Source organism: Erinaceus europaeus, chromosome 7 (assembly GCF_950295315.1).
Source record: "Erinaceus europaeus chromosome 7, mEriEur2.1, whole genome shotgun sequence".
Lineage (NCBI taxonomy): Eukaryota > Metazoa > Chordata > Mammalia > Eulipotyphla > Erinaceidae > Erinaceus > Erinaceus europaeus.
Genome location: NC_080168.1, coordinates 59,283,942 through 59,308,574, shown reverse-complemented (window position 1 = coordinate 59,308,574; position 24,633 = coordinate 59,283,942). Strand labels below are relative to the sequence as shown.

Here is a 24,633-nt window from a genome sequence, read left to right as displayed (position 1 = left end):
TTTGAAATAAATAAAGTTTTTGTGCACAAAAACTTTAAAAAGTACTGAAGAAACATTACACTATGACTTACTAGTTTCAGGTGTTCCTATGTCAAAAACTGTAAACTATTTTATAATCTGGTATCATACTCTGTAATGTTGTTTTTTTTTTAGATTTGTTTATTTGAGTGATGGGGGGAGAGGAGGGTGAGAAAGGGGGAGAGGGAAGGAGGAGAGGGAGAGAGGTCAAAGCACAGCACAGCTCTGACATATGGTGAATTGAAGTATTAAAACTCAGACCTCTGGAACCTCAGACATTAAATTCATTGTGTTACTCCTGTGTTAACTTCTCACTCCTACAAATTTATTTGTTAGTATCCCAAAATTATGAAATCCCAGCCGGGATGTGACCAGATTCCTTGGGTCACATAAAAAATTCATACTACATGAAGAGAAATGCCTTTCTTTATACACCACTGACCCTCACTTCTTCCCTTCCATACTTTCTTTCGGTGCTTTGATATTCTCTTTAGGTTTCCATTCTATCTCACGGGTCTGACTTTTTCCAATCCTGCAGGACTCATTCTCTTCTACCTGAGCACCTGCATGCTGGGTGCTTATAGTCTGATCCTAGGCTCTGTTCTTGTTCTACTAAGCAGCTTTCTCTATCTCTTCATCCACAAGTTCATGATTTCCAGAAGTATGTCAGACTTCCTCACAGAGGATATATCATATAATACATACACACAAATATAATATCTAAGTGATATTCTAGTTGGGTGTTTCATAGCACCTCAAAAATAATTTAAAAAATTAATTAGCAGTATGGGACCAGGCAGTGGTGCACCTGGTTAAGCACACACACTCCAGAGCTCAAGGATCCGGGCTCAAGTCCCTGGTCCCCACCTGCAGGGGGAAAGCTTCATTAGTGGGGAATAAGGCTGCAGGTGCCTGTCTGTCTCTCCCTCTCTCCCTCCCTTCTCAATTCCTGTCTCTATCCATAAATAAATAAAATTGAAAAAAACATTTTAAAAGATTTACTTTTTAAAAGGCAGCATTATCAGTACTACTAGACTTAAAATAGTAAGTAACCAGACAAACAGTGATCTGTGCTCTGCTTTTGCTTCTCTACAGACAATGATTATCAGCACTTCTACTTGATTGAGGCAGTTGCTCTCTCATTCTGTACAGCTCATCTGACTCAGTATTCACTCTACACCATTGTCTCATATTTTCCTCTTATTATTATACCCAGGACCTTGTATACGCACGGTTTTACTACTACCATGTTGACTTTTTTTTTTTTTAAATTCAGATTGAGAGACAAAGAGGAAAGAGAAGAGGAGAGACTTGATAACATCACATTCACATTCACATGTGGTGCTGAGACTCAAACCTCTTCCTTGTGCTTGTGTCTTTACCTTCTGAGTGGTTTCTCTGACTCTGTTTACTTGTATTATGAAGGTTTTTGATTAAATGCATCAGAATATTTGTATATTTTTATTTATATTTTTAAAAGAGAGGAGAGGAGGAGAAGGAGGAGGAGAAGGAAAAGGAAGAGGAGAAGGAGAGGGGAAGGAGCAGGGTAATGAAAGGAAGAGGAGAGGAGGAGGAAAGGGAGAGATTAACTTTCAAATAATTCTATAATTATTGCTCCCAATGCAGTGCAGATTCCTTATAACAAGTATTTTTCAGTTCTTCCCTCCTGATACATATGATATTGCTGTCATTCATTTCACTTGGTCATATATGAAAATCACCCTATATTACTTCAGGCAATTATCTTTTAGATGAATTAAGAATAAGAAAAATAGGGGGTTGGGTGGTAGTGCAGCGGGTTAAGTGTACATGGCATAAAGCACAAGGACCTACATAAGGATCCCGGTTCGAGCTCCTGGCTCCCTACCTGCAGGGAGGGTCGCTTCACAAGTGGTGAAGCAGGTCTGAAGGTGTCTATCTTTCTCTCCCCTTCTCTGTCTCCCTCCTCTCTCCATTTCTCTTTCTATCAACAAAAGGGAAAAAATAGCCTCCAGGAGCAGTGGATTCGTGGTGCAGGCCACCAAGCCCCAGCAATAACCCTGGAAGCAAAAAAAATGGGGAATTTTGTTGTACTTCTGTTTCTCCAATGCCTTTTGCTTTCTTTTTTAATTGGTTTTTATTTTTCATATATATATATATATATATCATGCCACCAGGCACATTGCTGGGGGTTTGGTGCCTATGTGACAACTCCTGGTGGCCTTTGTTTTGGATAGAGAAAGAGAGACACCTGTAGCACTCCTTCACCACTTGTGAAGCTTCCTCCCTGCGCTACCACCTGACTCCCTCTAATCATCTAACCATCTTCTCTGTCTTAAGGTGTCTCTCCTTCCATGGCAGATGCTGCTGCTTCTCTCTTCCCCAAAGCTTCAATAATTCTTTGATAGTTTCGTCTCTCATACTGCCTTCCACCACAACTCTGATATCAGAACTGTGCTACCATCAAGTGTATTTCCCTCAGATTAAAAAAGCAGCAGTTATCTGTAGAATATTTGTTTAGCCCTGAGTTGGTAATGGGAAGAGATCAAAGAAAAATGTAGAAAAATGCCAGATGGTGGTGCACCTGGTCAAGTGCACACATTACAATGCACAAGGACCCAGGTTCAAGCCCCTGGTTCCCACCTGCAGGGGGAAAGCTTCATGAGTGGTGAAGCAGAGCTGCAGGTTTCGCTCTGTCTCTCTCCTTCTCTATCTCCCCCTCTCCTCTCAATTTCTATCTCTATCCAATAATAAATAAGTAAAATTAATTAAAAAAGAAAAACATAGATGGTCCTTCCTGTATTTGCCTGAGACATGAAGGCATACCACATGGAGTCTTCTCAGATCCAGAGTGTAGGCTTGCCATTTGATCTAGGAAGCCAAATAAATACTCTTTCTGCCCAGTTGCTGTGACAAGGTTACAGATGAAAATGTGCTAGTGGCACAATGCAAAAGGTATCTCACTGTTTGATCCTCAGTGAGGGCCAGCAAATGCAGTAGGCATTCAGAGCAGAAGGCCAAAGGGACAGGAGTAGGGACTACAAGCATTGGCTGAGTTCCTGCCCCCTTGAACCTGGTGTTTTCTGTAGTCCAGATACACTTACTCACTGAGAAGTCCCTAACCAGTTGGCCTGGGTTTTAGTGATTGGTCAGATTTACACAGAGGAGGGGAATACACATACAGTTCCACTTAGTAACAACAGGAGTCACAAACATAAAATAAGTGATGCCCTCATGATTTAGCTGGGTGGGAATGAGCCTGTGACTAGACTCTGATTTGAGATGAAAGGTAAGAAAAAAGTCAATAAGGATAAGAGAATACTAGTTTTCAGAAAGAAAAAGTGCAGGGCAACCACAGTCATTTAAGGTACAACTCTGGTGTGTTATTGTGATATTAAATTAATAAATGCCTACACAGTCCTGTCGTAACTGAGATGTGTGCTATTTTTGCTGCTTGGTCTACTTCCTATTACTCCATGGTCTCTCTTAGACTTGAGGAGGAGGAGTTGTGATGGTTTTTTATGTTTTAACTAAATTATAGAAATAAAGTAGAAAACTATGGGAAAGCCCTCACCCCACCCCTCTTCTTCTCAGAACAGTGGAGTGTGGGTTGATGATGATAATTTTGCAGGACTCTGGGTGACCTCATTTCAGACTCTTCTGGACCCTACTGTGCTAAAGTGTAACTTCAGGGTGTCATAATTCGCCACCTAACTGACCTCAGCAGCAGGACTGGGTTCCTGGGGGGGGGGGGGACGTCATGCCTGCATGTAGTGGCAGTAGCCTGCTGTGTAGTAGTGATGGGAGAATGAGAGCATGGGTGGTAGTTTTGTCTTTTTTGGGGTAAACAACTTTTTTATTTTATTTTTTATTAGTGATTTAATAATGATCAACAAAATTGTGGGATAAGAGGGGTACAATTCCACACAATTCCCACTACCAGAGTTCCATATCCCATCTCCCCCATTAGAAGCTTTTTTGTTCTTTATCCCTCTGGGAATATGGACCAGAGATCTCTGTGGGGTGTAGAAGGTGGGAGGTCTGGCTTTTGTAATTACTTCTCCACTGGACATGAGCATTGACAGGTAGATCCATACCCACCCCACCCCCCAGCCTGTTTCTCTCTTTCCCTAGTGGGACGGGGCTTTGGGGAGGTAAGGTTCTGCCCTGTCACCAGCACCCTGCAGCATCCCTCCCAGAGGGGGGATGGATGAAGCCCATAGAGAGTTCTGGGCCCTGGGTCAGACTGATGGGGACACAATGGTGAGGTCTGCCCATGGAAGTCAGGTTCACGGTAGCATCTGCAACTTGGTGGCTGAAAAGCATTAAGATATAAAGCAGAACAAATTGTTTAATAATCAGGAACCTAAAAGTAAGAATAGAGCAGGTGAGATTTGGGGTCTTCATGCTGGAAGAAGCTAGGAAGTCTATTTTAGGTGTATTCCAAGGGGCCCATGACTTTAGTAATTTTTGCCTCCGTCTGACAGCTAACTTGCAGGTGGGCTGAAAGTATTGTCTGGAGAGATGGTGTCAGAGTTGAGGATAGGACTAGAAAGCTGGATCAGGGCAGAGAGTAGCTCCCAAATATGATGAAAGTATATAAATACTGTTAATTGTAAACCCCATCAGTCTGACCGAGGGCCCAGAACTCTCTATGGGCTTCATCCATCCCCTCTCTTGGAGGGATGCTGCAGGGTGCTGGCGACAGGGCTGCAGCACATGCAGGTGGAGCAGGGCCTGAAGCAGAAGGCGCTGGCTGGAGAATGGGGTTCGCCGGCTGCGGGCTTCTTTGTCCCTGCGCGCTCGGCGCTCGCCAGGGAGAAGCCGGAGTTTGTGTGGGAGGCGGCCGCTAGGCGGTCCCCGAGCCAGCGCGGTGCGCGGGAAGCCGGGCGCTGCGGCCCCGCGGTGCAGGCGGGTGGCGCCTCCCCAAGGTCAGCGCGGCGCTGCCCCGGAGCAGCGGCGGGGAGTGCAGGGCTGGCGCGGCCTCCCCAGAGCGAGTGCGAGCTGCACGCCTCGCGGGCGCTGCCTGGCTCCGGGCCCTGCCGCTCAGGCCCCAGCTGCCGGCACATCTGGCCGCCACGGCGCGGGGTCCGGTGGGGCGGAGCGAGTGCGGAGCGGCGGGTGTGCGCGCGCCCGAGCGCGTGTCTGCGGTGTGTGCACGCGCGCGCGCCCGGGGCCCGGCTGGAGCTGCGGCTCGGGACCCGCGGAGGAAGGAGGGAGGCAGGGAGGGGGGCTGGAAGCAGCCGTGCCTGGCGCGGCCCGCTGCGTGTTCCCGGCCAGCAGTCGGCGCGCAGGCTGCGGGTGACAGCTGCGCGGGGCCGGGGTTCCGCCAGCCGGGGGTCTGCGGGCGGGGGCGCGGAGCTTATTGTCTGCCTCTCCGCGGGAGCGCCGGCCGGAGGGGCGAGGGCGTCTGGCAAGGGAGACCTCCATCTCCTCCAGTCTTGGGGCGCCTGTCTGCGGAACCAGGGCGCCGCGGCGGCCGCCGGATGCCCCGATGAGAGCGAGTTCCCGTCCTCCCCGGCAGGGGCGGGGAGCGGGGTCCCGGCGGCCGAGCCCGGGGCGGGCTAGCGGGCCGGCGCGTGGAATTTTCCGCGGACTTGGTGCGGGGTGCGGGGTGCGGGGCGCGGGGGGAGTCGGCCCAGGGCGCAGGAGCCTGCAGCGAGCTGAGCGCTCCCGGTTATGCGGCAGAGCCGGAGGGTGCCCGCGCGCTCGGGGAGCCCAAGGTGGCTGAGCGCTCCCCCGCCTGCCGCCCACCCGACCCCCGAGCGCCTTCGCCCTACAGAGAACCTCGGCAAAAGTTGCATCTGAAAATAATTCCTAGCGCTGACCTCTGGGGCCGCCCCTTGCCCCCGAAGAAGCGAGAGTGCGAAGTACAAGCGGAAAAGCGGAAGGAGTGTGTGCATGGGGGGCCGGCTGTGGGGGCCCCTCCCTGGCCACTGCTGAGCCTCGGGGTCCATCCCCCCCTCCAACCTGGCAGCATGAACCCCTGCGGGCGCGCCAGGCGACACACATCCAGAGGGGCCATGGCCGTCCTGGCGTGGAAGTTCCCGCGGACCCGGCTGCCGGTGGGCGCCAGTGCCCTCTGCATCGGGGTCCTGTGCTGGCTCTACATCTTCCCTGTGTACCGGCTGCCCGACGAGAAGGAGATCGTGCAGGCGGTGCTGCAACAGGGCACGGCGTGGAGGAGGAACCACACGGCGGCCAGAGCCTTCAGGTACTGCTGTGCCCAGGCCTTCCCCTCAAGTCCTTTCTTTTTGTACCGGTCGAGGCTGTGTCTCAGGCGAGGACGGGGCTCCTTGTCACCCACTCCTTGTCCTGTTCCCTTTCAGAGCCACCTCTAACGCGGGAGGCTTCACTCAGTCCCTTTCCCACCATCTGCCGCAGCCTCCCCCTTCCCTGTGTCAGGATACCTGCTTTGCCCCAGCACAAGCCTGTGCTCATTTCTCCCTGGCCTGAGCAGAATGCAGCCCTGACGGCTGGGAGGAGAAGCCAGGCTAACTTTGTCCTTTGTGTGCCTCTTGGGGTCTACAGATGCTAGTAGCTCTTGAGAAGTAGATGAGGGGAGAAGGAAGGAAAGCTTCCTGGGGACAGCTAAGTGGTTAGTGACATAAATTACAAACGAGGGAGCCATGGCAATTCTGGAGCAGTGAAAACACAGACACCCTGCAGGCCCACAGCTCAGAGCAGGGCACTGACCCATAGCCCACTCTCTGATGTTTGCCTTTAAGTCTCAACTTTCTTTTTTTAAAATTTTTTTATTTATAAAAAGGAAACATTGACTAAAACATAGGATAAGAGGAGTACAACTCCATAAAATTCCCACCACCAGAACTCTATATCCCATCCCCTTCCCTGATAGCTTTCCAAGTCTCAACTTTCTAAGAGCAGATGCGATTTTCCTCAGACCCTCCAGCTCCCCCCACACACCCCTTTACCAACCTTAAGCTGAGTCTTGGGAAGAATAAGTTCCTTCCCCAAGGTCATACACTTTTAAAGCGTGGGGCCTGGCATCTCCATTACATAGAGCCTACTTATTCTTTGGCTCAGCCAGTGGGTGGATGTATGGTGGAGGGTGGCTGGGAGACATGCATTGATAAATAAATAAAACCAAAACCAAGTTGGAAATCAGAACTCTGAGGATGACTGGGAGGTTGTAGTTTCCCTTCTTTTCTGGTAATTTCAGTCTAAGCGTCTAAAAATAAGTTCTTGGCAGCAGGGCTTGAGTAGTTCCAGTGCGCTGAATAGTTCCTCTCCTTCCCCTCTGCTTACAGGCTTTCTGGGGGGGACCCCACACACACCAGGTGTCCCTTTCACCTTCAGTGCCAAGGTCTTCCTGTGACTGTGACTGTGGCTGGAGGGGTATGGATGAGGTGTTCTTCCATTTGCTGTATGCACACTCCTGCTCCTTCCAAGTAGTGCTTGGGACCACTGAATGCCAAATTAAACATTTCCCATAAATGTTTAGATACACTTATAAATTAAAAAAAAAATCCTTAAACATTGACTTTCCCTCTCCTCCTGGGCCCTGCTTATGAAAAGGTCAACGAGATTAATAGCCAGTTCTTGCAGAGGAAATCATCTGAATTCTTTAAACTGGGAGAGAAGATTCGCTTCTCTCAAGAATTCTGCTATCCTTGAATAAAAACAAACAAACAAACAAACAAAAACCACTCCACTCCCCCTTAAAGAAGTATACAGGGATGATTCCTTTCTTTTCTTTTTCTTTTCCTTTCCTCCTCCTCGTTCTCCTCCTCCTCTTCTTCTTCTTCTCCTGTCACAGTATTGATTGCTAGATTCAGAAGCATCTGCAAAGGTATACTGGCATCCAGTTGACTCTTTTCTCTGAAGATAGAACACATTCCCATCTCAAACAATGCAGAGCGAAGGAGTTAAGAACTTCCCACTGTTGCAGTTTTGCAGTGAAAGAGTCCGGTGTTTTGTGTAGACAGTAGAATAATGAAGCCCCATCAGAGAATAGGTTTCTTCGGGAGGACACAATCAAGTGGAAAATGCTTTGTATTCTGAGGAAGACAAGCTGGTGGTTTCCGAGACACGTTTGCTCCTTGCTGTCTGTAGCAGGGAGGATGGTTCCGTGTGCTTGGCTGTGTCTTGGTCTAGTCACTATGTGTAGAGAATTTCTGATTAAACTCCCCACACTGGAAACGCTGCCAACACACATGCCCTTTACAGTGCACGTGTGTGAAATTGTGTGAGAGGTACCAGTGTGTGTTGGACAGAGCTTGCTTATGCTTCAGGGTAGAGTCCTGAGCTCCTTGCTCAACCAACCATGCCACCATTAGATAAATAACAGCGTGCCTTTGGCAACTTACATCATCTCTTTGGGTTTCAGTTTTCTTATTTATAAAGGGGGGCAGTAGATAGTAACATCTTCCTTCCAGGATTAGCATAAGGTTTAAATTAAATAAAAAAGTGATGCCAAGTGTCCAGGATATTTACCCCATCAGTGCTGTTACTATAAACATAAATTATTTTTTTCACCTGTAGATACTACAGCTTAAACCAGGGTTCCAGGGACCCCATAAGAATCTGTAATATTTCTTCTGTCACATTTGCAAAGAAAGGTCTTTAGTCCATATCCAGAACCCTCCTTAGACCTCATGGGGGCAGGGGGCTCAGTGAATAAATAGGGATGAAGAATGTTAGAGGACATGACACATTTCACAATATGTTAAGTCAGTATATGCATTTTTGCTTTTAGTGTTTAATAAAACCCATCTTATTCATTTATTTATCACCACCAAACTATCGCTGTGGTTTGGAGCCTGCATGATGAATTCACCATTCCTGGCAGCCATATTTTCTTTTTTGTTGTTTTTGAGACAGAGAGAAATTGAGAGGAAAGGAAGGGGGAATAAGGAAAGAGGAGAGAGAAAGAGGAGGAGAGCTACCTGCAGTACTACTTTGTTGCTTGTGAAGCTTCCCCCCTGCAGTTGGGGGACAGGGGCTTGAACTTGGGTCTTCATGCATGGTAACAGGTGCACTTTACAGAGTGTGCCACCAGCAGACCCTTAATCCATTTTTTTGAATGTGTGAATTTCTTTTTTAAATTTCTTTATTGGGGACTTAATGTTTTACATTCAACAGTAAATACAATAGTTTGTACATGCATAATATGTCCCAGTTTTCCATATAACAGTACAACCCCCACTAGGTCCTCTGTCCTCCTTCTTGGATCTGTATTCTCCCCATCCACCCACCCCAGAGTCTTTTTACTTTGGTGCAATACACCAATTCCAGTTCAGGTTCTACTTGTGTTTTCTTTTCTGATCTTGTTTTTCAACTTTTGCCTTAGAGTGAGATCATCCCATATTAAATGTGTGAATTATAAGGGGGGTACTATTATATTTTTGTTCAGATATTAGACAGTCTATACTGTCAGCTATACTGTGTTAAGGAAATGCAGCTTTGGCAAACAAGTATCTTTGTTTTCTAGTCTGAAATATCTTTTGCACAAATACAAATATATAGGGGCTAGAGACCATAATGGTTATGCAGAGAGACTTTCATGCCGAAGGCTCTGAAGTCCCTGCACCACCGTTAACCAGAGCTGAGTTGTGTTTTGGTAAATACCACACACACACACACACACACACACACACACACACACACACTTGCACAGAGACATATGAATCCATGTGTGGTGGGGATGGATGTATGGACATTTGGTAAATCATGGGATGGTGGCATGTATATCTGAAAATGTCTATGCACATACATATAGATAATTGCAATCAGTCATCTCATATTTAGTGAGTGACTGCTCTACACCAGATGTGACTTATCTCTGGGGGCTAGGGTGAATGGGATGATAGCTTCCTTTCTCTGAAACAGCTTACCTCTTACCAGGGAACTACTGACAAAAAAAAAAAAAGGGAATAGATTGATTTCAGAGCCGGGTCCTTGTACAGATATTGTTTCACTGCTCTTGGTTTGGTTTATTCAGAGAGAAATAGAGCGAGAGATACCATAGCATCAGTGTTTCTTGTGGTGCTGGTGTTTGAGCCTTGATCACATACTTGGTGAGCTAGCTTCCTGGCCCCAAGGAATAAGATGGTTTAAGTGTTCCAAGGAATAAGATGGTTTAAAGAACTGTGATGTGTGTTTTGAGGTCAAAAGAAAAGCGTTTACTATGTTTCGAATCACCAGAATTTCAGATACATCTTGCCCTTTGTACTTCCATTTCTTTTCGTGATTTTTCTTCTTCTAGCTCAGAACATAAATGCAGACTTATCAGAAAGAGAGCTTTGGCAAACCTCATCATAGAGGGCAGCAAGAAAGGAATAAAGCCACAAAAGTTTTGAGTTAGTTAACATCCGCACAGCAACAGCAAGATAAAGAAATCATTGCCCTGTCATAGCAACGTAGGAGAGGTGCTGTGTAACTCTTCTTGCATCTAATTTGACTGGAAAATCAGAGAGGTGGTGGTCCTCATCCCAAGTTGTGAAGGATGGGAGAACTTGGCACGAGTAAGAGAGAAGGACAGAGCACCAACCAGGCAGAGGAAACAGCAGCTGCACAGCAGGGAGATGTGAAAGTGCCTGGTGTGTTTCCTGTGTGGAGAGGTATCAAGTCACCGTCGATGAGAATGTGGGTTGGGAGGTGGGTGGAAGCTGGGCGGGAACCTCTGACGGGTCTTAGTGTGGCTCATGAGACAAGAACACACATCAGGTACCCACGGAACTGGCGGTGTCAGCAGTTACACCATGTGGTGACAGGAGTGCTTCCAAAGCTTTGAAAGTCTTGTCTGCTTACTTGGTGGGTGGGATGGGTAGGGGTTGTGGGGGTGAGTAGGGGTTGGGGGGGTGGGTACCCATATTCTAAGCAGTCAGGACTCTTTTTCCCTGCTGGAATTCTGAACACAGTTTTCACTTCTCTAAGCTGTTCTAGCTTTATGTGGTTTCCTTTCTGTTACTTTTTTTTTCTTTCTGAGAGGATGAGACACAGAGAAAGGAGAGACATCTCCACACTGCTCCACCACCCAGGTTCTTTCTGGGGTGTTCCCCTATGGTGATAGCACTTGAACCCAGGGCCTCACTCACAGTAAGACATTTTCTACTGGGTGAACTATCTCCCAGCCTGTCTGTTGCTTTTTTTTCATCTTTTGCTACCAGAAGTTTCAAGTGTTTCCGTAGCTGTCCTGGTGACCACAGGAAAGCATGGAGGTGGGGAGAATGTGAGTGCAGGGGAGGTTTGGGTAGGCATAGTTAGCTGTGTGTATGTGAAATGCCATCTTAATGTTTGTTAATTGGGGTCTTGTGGAATCCAGTTTAAAAGTTAAGGGAAAAGGGGTGTGCAGCGGGTTAAGCGCACATGGTACAAAGCACAAGGACTGGGGGTGGCTTCACAAGCGGTGAAGCAGTTCTGCAGGTGTCTATCTTTCGTTCTCCCTCTCTGTCTTCCCTCCTTTCTCTGTTTCTCTCAGTCTTGTCCAAGAATGACAGCAATAACAGCGAAAACAACAATAACAGCAAAGGCAACAAAAGGGAAAAAAAATGGCCTCCAGGAGCAGTGGATTCGTAGTGCAGGCACTGAGCCCCAGCAATAACCCTGGCAGAAAAAAAAAAGTTTAGGGAAAAGGTCGTTTCATAAGTTTCAAGGCTAAAGAAAGTAAATTATTCTGTGGTTTTGCAAATTCTAAAAAAAAAATCATCAGTATTATATTTAGTGTCATAATAAGAGACATAAATTGCTAACATTTATTGGCCACATCAGATATAACAGATCCAGTTCTTAGCACTCATTGCCTTTTGTTCCTGGAAGTACTTTATTTACTGTTATTATTATCATTTGAATTTTTTGCAGAACCAGGGCCATGCATGTGCATAGTTCTACTCTCTGGGCCAATCTTTCATTCAGAGAGGACAGGGAGTGAGGTGAAAGGAGAGAGGGAGACAGAGCCACTTAAGTCTTTCTCTATCTGAATGCGACATCAGTGCAGAGCAGTGAAAGCACATGTGGCCCCTCTCTCTTGAGAAGCTGTTTGTAAAGTAGATGTTTTAATGGTCTGTGCTTCCAGATGAGGAGGTGGAGGCTCTAAGAAATCTATTGACACAGGGTTGTGGGGTTGAGTTTCCAGTCCAGAGCTAATTGATCCTAAGCCTTGTGATTATTTGTTGATAATCTTAGGTAAATGAGGTATTGCTGCATATATCTTTTGTAATCTGGCCATGATTACTTCTCCAATACTGTTGTTCAGCTGTATCCTTGCAGCTGCTTTAGTACTGGTGCTAAGAGTTCCAGTTCCCGAAATCAGCCCAGCTGTGATGGGTTTGTGTCTTTCCCTCTCCGTTTGTTTGTTTTGTTTTTGTTTTATTGCCACCAGGGTTATTACTCCAGCTTGGAGCCTGCACAACAAAACCCCAACTCCCAGAGGCAACATTTTTCCTTTTCTCTTCTCTTTTCTTTTCTCTACTCCCTTCTCTTCTTTTTGATAGGAACAGTGAGAAATTGAGAGAAGGGGAAGCCAGACAGGGAGAGAAACACCTGCAGCCCAGTTCACTTGAGAAATATCCTCCCTGCAGGTGGGAATTGGGCTTGAACCCAGGTCATTGCCCATGGTGATATGTATATCAGCACCCTGCCCTGTGTCATTCCCTCTGCCTGGAACTCTTTTCCTTCATGGTCACACCTCCTGCCTGGCACCTGACCATTTTTCCACTCATCTCTGGACAGGCAGTATAGAGGTAAAATAAACACAACAAACAAAAACACTGGTCTCCAAGTTAATAACGTTCAAATCCTGTCTTTCTAAGCAAAATAGTCTTATTGTTCATCTCTTTCTTTGTAAAATGTGGTTTCTGGTAGGATTGTTGTGCAAATTACAATAGATAACATAGTGAAATGCTTAGACCTGTTTCAGGCATAGGATTAGTGCTTAATCCATGTTAATCTAAACAGCTTCTTTTACTTCTTTCTTCCTCTGGGGCTGTGTTAGAAGTTCCTTCTCTCTGCTATGTTTTTTTTTTTTTTGCACTTCGTGTATATTATTACTATTCTTATATATTCCTTACATACTCTTAATATATTCCTATACACAATTACTATTATTACTATACATTTGTCCAAAATATCTGCAACTATGGATCTACCACCAGCATCTACAAGCTGCTGAAACTATAACTGCGGAGGTAGCAAAACCCTTACTTTCTTGGGATGTGTAGGCTAAAGAGAGGCATGATCAACAGAAACAAGCCGTTAACCCAGTGAGGCCAGATCCACATTTCACACTGTTAAACGTGCTGGTTTTCTGGGCTTATAGGTTGAGGGTTATAAGGGCTATAACCCGAGGGCTGAGCACATTGCCAGAACTCTCATTTTGCTGAGCTACTGTCTTAGAAGTGTGTAGGACCAGATAGCCAAGCCATTGGGGGGCCCAGCTTGGTTGCTTGGGCATTGGTTGCTTCATGGCTGTGGAGGACTTGTGTGGTGCATTCTGGACAGGGGGACCTCTGCATAAACTGAAACAACCAACACTGTCTCCGGACTCAGCCAGAAGTACTAAGGAACTTAAACCATCCCTGGTTGAATTGCTTTAGAGGAGAAACAAAGCCAGTCCAGTTATAGGACTTTCAGATACTTGGACAGACATCATCAGTCAGGAACTCAGCCTGTAGACTACAGACTATCCGTGCTGTGACTGCTTAAGAGGAAGGGGGCTGAGGAGATGGAGAAGGCGTCTTGGGCCAACAGTGGGTGGGCAGGTGTTGGCTGGGGAAGGTAGGCAGGAGTATCTGTATGTCTTTCTCTTTCTCTCTCTTGCTCATCACTGTCCCTCTTAGACTCTGACAAGAGGTGCTCCTTTGAAGGCTACATCCTGATTTACCTCTGGTCTCATGCCTTCTTAATGTGGCAAGACCCTAATAGGACTTTTCCACACCCTGAGATTTCCTGACGATAGCCAGAGCTTGAGTCCATCACCTGACTGCCTGTGGGGTATGCCCAGCCTGATCAAGGACTAACTCTTGTGGAACACACTTGACAGTGGGGTTCACATGAACTCAGGGGTCATACTTCCCTCTGTTCTCAAGTTCAACTGCCAGACTTCCTGCATTCTGAGAAACCTGTGTTTGAGCCTGGCATTTCAGGTGTGTGGTCTCTGTGTTGGCACAGGGAGAAGGGAAGGCAGAGAGAACATATATTTTTTTGTTGGTTTGACTATAGATTTAAAATATTATGATACATGTGTGCTTTTGTTCTCTGTTCTGCAAATGGTGGTGGTTAGAATGTCTGGCTTATACTATACAACCAATATTCAAGTAGTAGATATGTTGCAGTTTTTTGTGGTTTTTTTGTGTGTTTGTTTTTGCAACTTGAGAGCATAATTTGTCTTTATTTTTAAATAAACAAACACCTTAAGATTATTTTCTCTATTAGTGAGAGCATATAGACAGTGAAAAAGGAGAGAAAAAATGAGCAGGAGAGACAGAGAGAAAAAGGAGAAAGGAAAGGAGGGAGGGAGGGAGGGAGAGAGAGGGAGGGAGGGAGAGAGAGGGAGAGAGAGGGAGAGGGTGGAGAGAGGGAGAGAGGGAGAGAGGAGCGGGAGAGGGAGAGAGAGAGAGAGAGAGAGAGAGAAAGAGAGAGAGAGAGAGACCAGAATATCACTCTAGCATGTGTGGTGCTGGATCTGAAGTCAGGACCTCACACATGCAAGTCCTGTGCTCTGCCACTGAGACCTCTCCCAGGTCACTTGGTCTTCATTTATGACAGGGATGTTTAGGATAGAGTGGGGTATGCTCAGTTTGTCTTTTTTTCTCCCCTTCCCCTTCCCTTTCCCCCCTCTTCATCCTCCTCCTTCTTCAGAACTGGGACTGGGGCCTCACACATACACTGATCCACTGCTCCTAGGTCTCTTCCATTCAGATAGAGGGGCAGAGACAGTGACGGACAGACTAAGGGAGAAACACCACAGCACTAGAGCTTCCCCTGCCATGGCCATATGCCTCCAGGCACCATTTATTTGTTTGTTTGTTTACTTCTGTTATCACTGTGGCATCACCACAGTGGACCAACTTTTTCTCAGATAGAAAGAACATGACCTGGAAGAGCTTCCTCCAGTGTGGTGGAGGCCGGGGATATTGAACCCGGGTCTTGCTTTTGTCAAAGCAAGCTCATTACTCTGGACAATGACTCACAGCAACAAGTTTCTGGTCTTGTCCTTGGTTTTTAAAAATGTTTAACTTTACTATAGCCTCAGTAAGAAATGGAGTGAGGTGGTGTTCCAAGGGTTTCCATTTGCCTGGGAGAGTTCTGCTGAGTATTGAAGGGATCGATTTTTTTTCTTTCCTCTTGGACTGCCTTCTAGCTGTGGGCTTGTAGAAGAGTGAAGCAACTCAAGTCGTAGAACTGAGCCACTCTTTTACTTAGATGATAGGAGGAAGCTGAAATGAATTCAGAGCTACACATTTTCTATTATTTAGGGCTTAAGTGGCAGAGTTGCCTACCTGAGATTTCCAAGTGACAGTAATGAAAGAAAGGGCTTTGTGAAAGCAAGCACTCATTTGAATTATTGATATGACGAATCTGCATGCGATACTGTGTTTCCCATGTTTATTTTTAAAGTTTTATAGTACTTATTACTTGTATGATTTTAAGTATTAGTACTTAGATCTTTAAAAAGTTAATTTAGTCACAAACAAAGCACGCTTTTAATTCCATCCCATCCCTCAAAAATAGTTATTGTAGACACTTTCTTTTGTGCATTTTAGTTTACATGTATACTAATGATTTGCATGTATTTTGAAGATTTCATTTTGTATTCTTTTTTTTCACTCAGCATTGTTATTTTAAATACTTTTTTTTAGTAAATAAAAAAATTTTACCTCCCAAGCTTGTGAAAAAATAGTTGTATGACTTTCATTTGAGAAACAGTTATTTAAACATTGGAACAAATAACTTCCTTTGAAAAGATCCTTATAAAATATAATCACATTTATTTATTATTATTGGGTAGAGGCAGAAAGACATTGAGAGGGAAGGGGGACACAGAGAGTAAGAGAAAGAGACACCTGCAGCTCTGTTTTACTGCTCATGGAGCTTTCCCTTGCAGGTGGGGACCAGAGGCTTGAACCTAGAGATCTTTGTGCACTATAGTGTGTGCACTTAACCAGGTGTGCCACCACCTATCCCAAATATAATTAAAATTACATCATAGATTTTTTTCCTTTTTCAGAAAAAAAGAAAGAACTATTGTTTTCACTTTTAAGCACTTGAAAAAGTATCAGATCACTCTTTTAACATATGCTGTTCCAGGGTATACTTTGCTGCTAAGCTACCTCCTTGGGATGCTGGAATTTTATTTTTGTACCCCTGCTAAGACAAGGGCTCAAAAAATTGAGATAAAACTCAGAATTGTTCCTCTCCACAAAAATCTTTAGTAAAAAGCAAAATATTTATGTGATCTGAAGAGAAACCAGAGTATGAATGTTTTTTTTAAATGTTTCTTCATATAGATTGGATAAATACTGAGCATGAAAATTAAAAAAAAACTTTTGAAAGAGCTTTGCATTCTCAAAGTTGGCATATAAATGATAAAAACTACCCTGTTGTCAATTGTAACATGACTGGCATTTAATTACTTAGATGGTTGGAGAGATAGTGGGTAGGGTGCTTGCATTGCCATGCTTGAGGCCCAGCACAAGGAGGTGCCATATCAAAGAAGGATGCATATGCTGTGGTATCTTTCCCTCTCTGTCTCTATCTGAATGATAAAGTGACCCATCACTCCATCATCTGTGGCTCTGGTCAGGGAATCTTTGGATTCTCACACAGATATAATGGGACTAGATCTCTAATGGATCCGTCTCTGGTCACTGCCATCGGAACATCATCATAAGCTCTCTTGTGGGCCTCTCCAGGACCTTGCCCTCACCATAAAGCAGTACGAGTCTCTAAAGGGAGGCTGGATTATCCTGCCATGCCACTCAAGGAACACTGGTCCTGGGATGAGTGCAGCCTAGAATGTCCCCAGTTGTGACCATGAACTGTGAGCTCAGACTGACGGACTTGGAGGTCACACAGGCATCTGTGCTAAATAGGAATAGATATGGGCAGTTGGGTAAACAGTGGTATTTATATACTTTCTTCCTGTTTGGGAGCTACTCACTGCCCTAATCCAGCTTTCTAGTCCTATCCTCAACTCTGACGCCATCTCCCCAGACAGTGTTTTTAGTCCACTTGCATGTTAGCTATCAGGCTCAGGCAAAAATTACTAAAGTCATGGGATCCTTGGAATGTACCTAAAATAAACTTCTTAGCTTCTTCCCACCCAAGGACCCCTAATTCCATCTGTTCTATTCCTACCTTTGGATTCCTGTTTTTATTAAACAATTTCTCCTTCTTTCTATCTTACCACCTCTCAGCCACCATTTGGCAGATGCTACTGTGATTTCATCCTGACTTCATTGGGCAGATGATTTCATCAATGTGTCCGAGAGCCTCACCTCCCCAGAGCCCTACCCCACTAGGGAAAGATAGAAACAGGCTGGGGGTGTAGATCCACCTGCTAACATCCATGTACAGCAGAGAAGCAAGTACAGAAGCCAGAACTCCCATCTTCTATACCCCATAAAAAATTTTGATCCATACTCCCAGAGAGATTAAAGAATAAGGAAGTTTCCAATGGAGGGGATGGGACATTGAAACCTGGTGATGGGAACTATGTGTAATTGCACCCATTATCATACAGTCTTGTAAGTCCTGGAATAACTATTTTTTAAAGGAAATGTTTTATTTTATTTTTTTATTTATATTTTTATTTTTTAACCAGAGCACTGCTCAGCTCTGGCTTATGGTGGTGCGGGGGACTGAACCTCAGACTTGATGGAGCCTCAGGTATGAGAGTATGTTTGCAAAACCATTATGCTATCTACCCCCGCCCGAATAGCTATTTTTAAAATAAGAGAAAGTGACCCACAGTGGTGCATGTGTGAGGCCATCATTGGACTAGTGCAGAAACAGTAACTAGTGATACACATTGCTAATATTTTGGTATATAGTCTTCCAGGTCATGCAATGCTTCTCTCTGTATGGAACAAGAAAAGTATAAGGCATTCAGCAGTACATTGTGAATGTTTTTCTTTTTTTATTTTTTCTGCATAAAACAAAACTATGTAATTCTCTGCCAGTTCACAGGAATTTGGTACTTTTTAAAAATTTTTATTTATTTATTTATTTATTTATTTATTTATTTAAAAAAGGAGGCATTAACAAAACCATAGGATAGGAGGGGTACAACTCCACACAATACCCACCACCAGATCTCTATATCCCATCCCCTCCCCTGATAGCTTTCCCATTCTCTATCCCTCTAGGAGTATGGACCCAAGGTCATTGTGGGTTGCAGAAGATGGAAGGTCTGGCTTCGGTAATTGCTTCCCCGCTGAACATGGCCATTGACTGGTTGATCCATACTCCCAGTCTGCCTCTCTCTTTCCCTGGTAGGGTGGGGATCAGGGGAAGCAGAGCTCCAGGACACATTGGTGGGGTTGTCTGTCCAGGGAAGTCTGGTCGGCATCATGCTGGCATCTGGAACCTGGTGGCTGAAAAGAGAGTTAACATACAAAGCCAAACAAATTGTTGAACCATTATGGACCTGAAGGCTGGAATAGTGCATATGAAGTGTTGGGGGGTACTTACTGAAGACTGTTATGTACTTCTGCTTTCAGGTATATATTTTGCCCTAGTTTATGGATACATGTGAACATATGCTCTACCTCACAGGACTGGGTCTATATCTAGGTTTTGGGACTTTGTTAGGAAGTGAACCACCTGGAATGGAATTAGAGAATACTATGAAAGGAAAGGTCTCACCCGAGTAATGAAGCTGAAGGGTTGTCATTCTTCACCTGAAGTCTCTGGATACAGTCTGAAGTGAAGCATGCTGGGGTGGCACTCGTTGTGTTGTGATCAGTGGATGATCGGTTGTGATCGGTGGATGCAATATTATTTGGTATGAATTGATAGAAGCATGCAGGAAAGTGCACCCCACCCTAAGGTTCCAAGACTGGGGGAAATATAGGCTCTATATTTGTGAGGATCCTGCTGTCTTAAGGTTCAAGAAGACAATGGATAGTTAATGTTATCATCACATTATTTGGTAATTGGGATAACTTTGAAAAGTCCCTTTGTTAGGATTTGTTGTACAATACCCAACATCTTGTATATAGCTGTGCCACCGGTTAGTTCTGTTCTCCCTGGTCTAGGCTTTTGAGAGAGTCAATGTCGTTAAAGTTCGGGGCTCTAGTAGGCCGGGCTAGCTTCGCGGCTGTAGACAGAGACTCGAGGACACACGGCTGGTCAGAGAAGCTGTATTTCTTTATTCACGAACAATGATTCAAAAACTAACCCAAACCAGTCACCACACAGATCTGTCATGCATCCTTCTCCTCCAGCAGCAGCGGCAAGAACTCAGGAAGTACATAGGGTAGGGGGTGGGGAGAAGGGGAAGCGCGAAACTAGCAAGGGCTAAACCAAATCTCCCGGCGGGGGAGAGTGCATAGCAACAATTCCCCCTTTTCTTTTTAACTAAATGACCATAGTATCAGGAGTGTGGGGTGAACAGAAACCTATATTGTACAGGCATTTTAAAAAAAGAAACTGGCACAAACATGGAGGAACATGTAAGCAAGCAACAAGAACCAGTGTGCTACCAAGGGAAGACCTGAGGGGGCCATTTTTTGCCTCTGTGGGCAAAGCTTTATCAGCTAAAGAACCTTTGCTGCCTCTGTGGGCTTTTGCCTCGACGGGCATTTTTTTTTTTGTCTGTGGGCATTACCTAGCATGGGGGGCGGGGGTATGGCCTAGAGTCCCAAGGCAGCTGGCTGCAGTCAGTCTTTGAGAAACCCAGCAGCATAAAGGGAAGCTGCTGTAGAGTTGTGTAAAGTGTCCAAGAGGTGTACCAGTAAGTCGATAGAAGTGTCAGTCCAAAGCAGATGTCCACTGAAGAATGCCAGGGGGTGGAACGTTGTATGAGGAAGGTCAGCTGTTGGAATTCTGCTTTTCTGTAGAGAACTTGACAGCTGCAATTTACTTACTTATGAAACAAAACTTGTAGCAGGTTAGAAGTTTACCACAATTGATAACTCTATTACAATTGGAAGTCTTTTTTAGTATTATTTTAAGGTTGTTTAAAGTTTAAACAATAAAATGTGGAAAGGTAAACAGAAGAACCATGGGGAAAAAAAAAACCTAAGGCATGAGAATCATTAGCATAACCATTGTGCAGTCTACCATTTCTAATTGAGAAGGATTTGAGAGTTTTAAATATCAACAAGTCTATTTAACCTTTTGTTACACCCATTGAAGATGGAGACACACCCTAGGTGTGTGCAGGTTTTTTTTTTTAGGCTAACTTAGTTAAAATATATTGATTTTTAACTAATTTTTAACTCAGACTTTAAATGTAAGTTAATTTTACCTTTATGAGAACTATGTTGAAAACCTTTTTCATTTAACTCTGTCTGGTAAGAATATAGCCTTAAAGTTACATTTTTAATCTTAAAGTTAATGTTTACCAAACTTTAAACACACACGTAAACATAGTCTTCAATACACAAGGAGGAAAACCTTTGTAACGAAGACATGTCATTTTAAACACGAATTTAGATCTGCACTGTCTTAGCCTTTCAGGGAGTGCGTTGTCTAGCGGTGGCCTCTTGCTCAACTTCAGCTCCAGGAATTGTAGGTTGTGATCTCTGGACGAATCTCTGCGTATTTTAGCTCGTCTGCCTTCAGACCCGAGCTGGGGATCTCGGCCAGGGGGCCCAGTTTCGGCAGGGAACCCATGGTCTCCAGGTGGTCCGGGATCTGCCCAGACTTCATAACAGGAGGGCGGGTGGGCCAGCTGTGCAGAAGGCGCGGGCCAAGGTGCTCCGGGGTGGCGGCCAAGATAGGCCATAGCCCTCCCTGCGATGTTTGCTGCCCTGCTCCCAGTGGCTGAGCAGTGTGGAGGGAGCCCGCGCCCAATGCCCCGTGCTATGCGGTGGCAAGCTGGCTTCTGCGGGCTGGCGTTGGGCGGAAACCACAGAGTGGTCCAGAGATAAATGTTCCAGAAACAGCGAAACAGTCTCATGAAGAAAGGGCAGAGGCCTTTGGAAACCTCTTCAAAAGCAGAAAAGAAGGCCATTGTAGATAGGTAGGCAAAGTCTTCACTTATCTGGGGGGATGCGCAGGTCACGTCCACGTGGGCACCATTTGTCGTTAAAGTTCGGGGCTCTAGTAGGCTGGGCTAGCTTCACGGCTGTAGACAGAGACTCGAGGACACATGGCTGGGCAGAGAAGATGTATTTCTTTATTCACGAACAACGATTCAAAAACTAACCCAAACCAATCACCACACAGATCTGTCCTTCATCCTTCTCCGGCGGTAGCGGCAAGAACTCAGGAAGTACATAGGGTAGGGGGTGGGAGAAGGGGAAGCACGAAACTAGCAAGGGCTAAACCAAATCTCCCAGCGGGGGAGAGTGCATAGCAACAAGTCAACATATCAAAGACTCAGCCTATGTATTAAAAAGACTCAGTCTGTGTTTTAAAAAGTTCTAGATATATGATCAATTCTTCCCCTCTCATATTAATTGAATAGTGGTTTATATGACTACAATTTAATAGGAGTTTACATAGACACCATTCACACCACCAAAAGACTGTGTCCCATCCTACCCACCCAACCCTAACCCCTCCCCCAGCCACCCGGTGAAGCCAAATGTCTACCCTCCCCCTCACCACAGGGTCTTTACTTTGGTGCCCTACTCTAGATTTAGTCAGATTCTGCTTTTAGTTTCCCTTTCTTTAGTTCTTCTTTCTCAACTTCTGTTGATGAGTGGGATCATCCCATACTCATCTTTATCTTTCTGACTTAGCTCAGTTAACATAATTCCTTCTAGTTCCATCCAAGATGGGTCAGAGAAGGTGGGTTCATTGTTCTTAATAGCTGCATAGTATTCCATTGTGTATATATACCACAGCTTTCTCAGCCACTCATCTGTTGTTAGGCACCTGGATTGCTTCCAGGTTTTAGCTGTTATGAATTGTGCTGCTATGAACATACACACATACCTTTTTGAGTAGGCATTATGGAATCCTTGGGGTATATCCCCAGGAGAGGAATTACTGGGTCATATGGAAGGTCCATGTCTAGCCTTGTGTGTGAATGTTTTTCTAGTAACTATACTTGTGGATCCACTTCAGCCCTTTTCAATGACTGCAGCATTTCCCCTTTATATTGTTAATGATTTAGACGTTGCAGTTTCTCACCTTTACAAATAATGCTCTGATGAACACCCCTGTGCATACACCTTAGACTTCCTGCTTGTTTTTTTAGTATAAATCTCTAAAAGTGTTTCATTGACAGTTGATTGCAATTTACCATCAATTCTTGTTGTTTATAGACAATTTTTGGTTTTGGCTAAGGACAGACGGGAAGCTTCCTTTTTACCTGTGTGAGTAGTGATTGCATCAGTAGCAGATATAATGACCGTTAATGATCTTGAACAGTAGTACATGATGGCATTCTCCTTCCATGAGTTTTAAAGGGGCCATACCAAGTAGGAGCACTTCCCACAGGGTTGGAGGCATTCAGTGGCAGAGTCCCAGCCACAGGAAATTTAATCAGTGCTTTGTGCTATCATCTGTTCTGTTGATGACTAGTACAGAGTTTTGTTGTACTTACCTATTGATGGGACTGATTTTTTTTTTTTAACTATTCTTCTAGGGTGTAAGGAATTAGATTTATTTATTTATTTGTATGGGGGGTGGGCCTGGAACATTGCTCAGCTCTGACTTATTGTGGTGCTGGGGATTGAACCTGGGACCTTTAGGCCCCCATACATGCAAATCCTGGACCCCAAAACTGTAATTGAAAAAGAAAACAAACTTTTCTTTTGTGGTACGGCACAGTTTTTAACAAAGAAGTAAAACAACTTTGAGCAAACATTTTGTATTTTGTGACTCCCGTTATTGTAAGAGCAATTTTCTGAACCGCCTTGCTTTGTGCACAGCTTAGGTTCATGTTTTGGCACCACTTGCCCACAGGAGCAGTTCTGGTGCTGTGGGGTCTTTTCTCTTTTTCCCTTTCTGTCCAAGTGAATAATAATAATAACAACAACAATAAATGATATGGGAACATTGAAATGGTGCATGTGCTAGACACTAGCTTGTTAAAAAAAAAACGAGTACCTTATTTAACTTAAATTAGTGTTGGGCTCAGATCTGGAGAGATCATACATACCTGGGTGGAGGGTGAGGATGTGGTGAAAAGGAGTAGAGATGACGTGATGATAGTGCCACTCATAGCCTAAGCACATTTCAGTCCCTGGTGGCTCATGTAGACACCAGCAGCACCTGTGGGCTGCACCACTCAGGCTGGGTGTGTAGGGGCCCGCCTTCTAACTTTGACGACCTCTGACGTTCTTGAAGCAGTGAGATCATCTCAGTATGCATTTGTCAGAGCCTCTCCCTGTCCTCATCTTGTGTTTCAGAGGCTGAGTGTGGGTATGATTATGCTGACGTTGGCTGGTGGCATCTCTACCCCATGCCCTTCACCTCCCTCTTCCCTTATGGAAGCTGTTCCATTTGCTGTTACTTTGTTGTCTTAAGGTCAAGAATTGGGTCTCCTTTTCCCGCTTTCATTTCTGACCCTTCATTGCAGCCTTACAAATGTTGTTGAATGGAAATGTTGGATTCTCTAGGGAGGGGGGTAATTTGATGTATTGCCTGGTATTAAGACTTCATGCTGCTCATGACCAATTCATCGATTCACTTCATTTAAAAATATGTTTTATTTATATAGGATAGAGACAGAGATTGAGAGGGAAGGAGGAGATAGAGAAAGAGGGACAGACACCTGCAGCACTGCTTCACTACTTGTGAAGTTTCCTTCTGCAGATCGGGATCAGGGACTTAAACCCCAGTCCTTTTGCACTGTAACATGTGTGCTCAACCAGATGTGCCACCACCCAGCTCCTGTTTATTCACTTTGTCACCTCTCCTTTTGTCCAGCAACTATCTGTGTCCTCAGTGCTGCTGCTAGGCTCTGAGAATAAAGTGCTTAACTGGGACAACATCCCTCTCCCACCCCCAAAAATATGGGGACAGGCATAGCTTAGAAAAAGAGTGACAATACAGTCATTTCTTCACAGCCTTTCAGTTCCTTTTTTTGTGGGGTAATGTGAAGCCAGGTTTAACTTACTTTACTTTCAAGGCTTATTCATTCGTTAAGACAGAAAGAGGGGAGGTCAGAGCACCTTGGTTTGGCCTTTGTGGTGCCAAGGATTGAACCTGGGACCTCAGGCTTGCAAGTCCTGTGCTTTGGCCTCTAAGCCACCTCCACTGACTGCTTTAATTTCACTTTCCCAGCAGGAGCTGTGAAGCCTGAGTTGTACTGTCCAATGGGGACCACTGTCCCGCCTCTGGCCTTTCTGGTTCTGATTGCTTCATGACTGGAGGCGAGAGGCCATGGAAGTTTAGGAGTGGAATGCCATTTGGCTGTGGTTAATCTGTGCAATTGATTAAATGTTAGAAAGGGGAAGCCCTTTAAAACATCGCTAAAAGATGCATGAGGCCATGGGGAAAACCCAGTTCAGTTACATCCAGGATGGTCCAAGATGAAGGTGACAGAGAGGC

General features: G+C 45.0%; 1 protein-coding gene and 1 non-coding gene across 3 annotated transcripts in view; one reads left to right on the top strand and one right to left on the bottom strand.

Annotated features, from left to right (window-relative positions):
• Nucleotides 1-5,902: 5,902 nt before the first annotated feature.
• Nucleotides 5,903-24,633, top strand: part of ST8SIA1 (ST8 alpha-N-acetyl-neuraminide alpha-2,8-sialyltransferase 1) — a 171,198-nt gene continuing 152,467 nt past the window's right edge. For both annotated transcript variants that reach the window (XM_060194496.1, XM_007517892.3), the window contains exon 1: nt 5,903-6,211. In XM_060194496.1, the coding sequence (XP_060050479.1) occupies nt 5,976-6,211 (236 nt within the window). In that variant the 5' untranslated portion in view covers nt 5,903-5,975. The remainder of the gene's footprint in view (nt 6,212-24,633) is intronic.
• Nucleotides 16,320-16,435, bottom strand: LOC132539575 (U5 spliceosomal RNA). Its single transcript, XR_009550917.1, has one exon. It is a non-coding gene; the product is annotated as a U5 spliceosomal RNA (small nuclear RNA).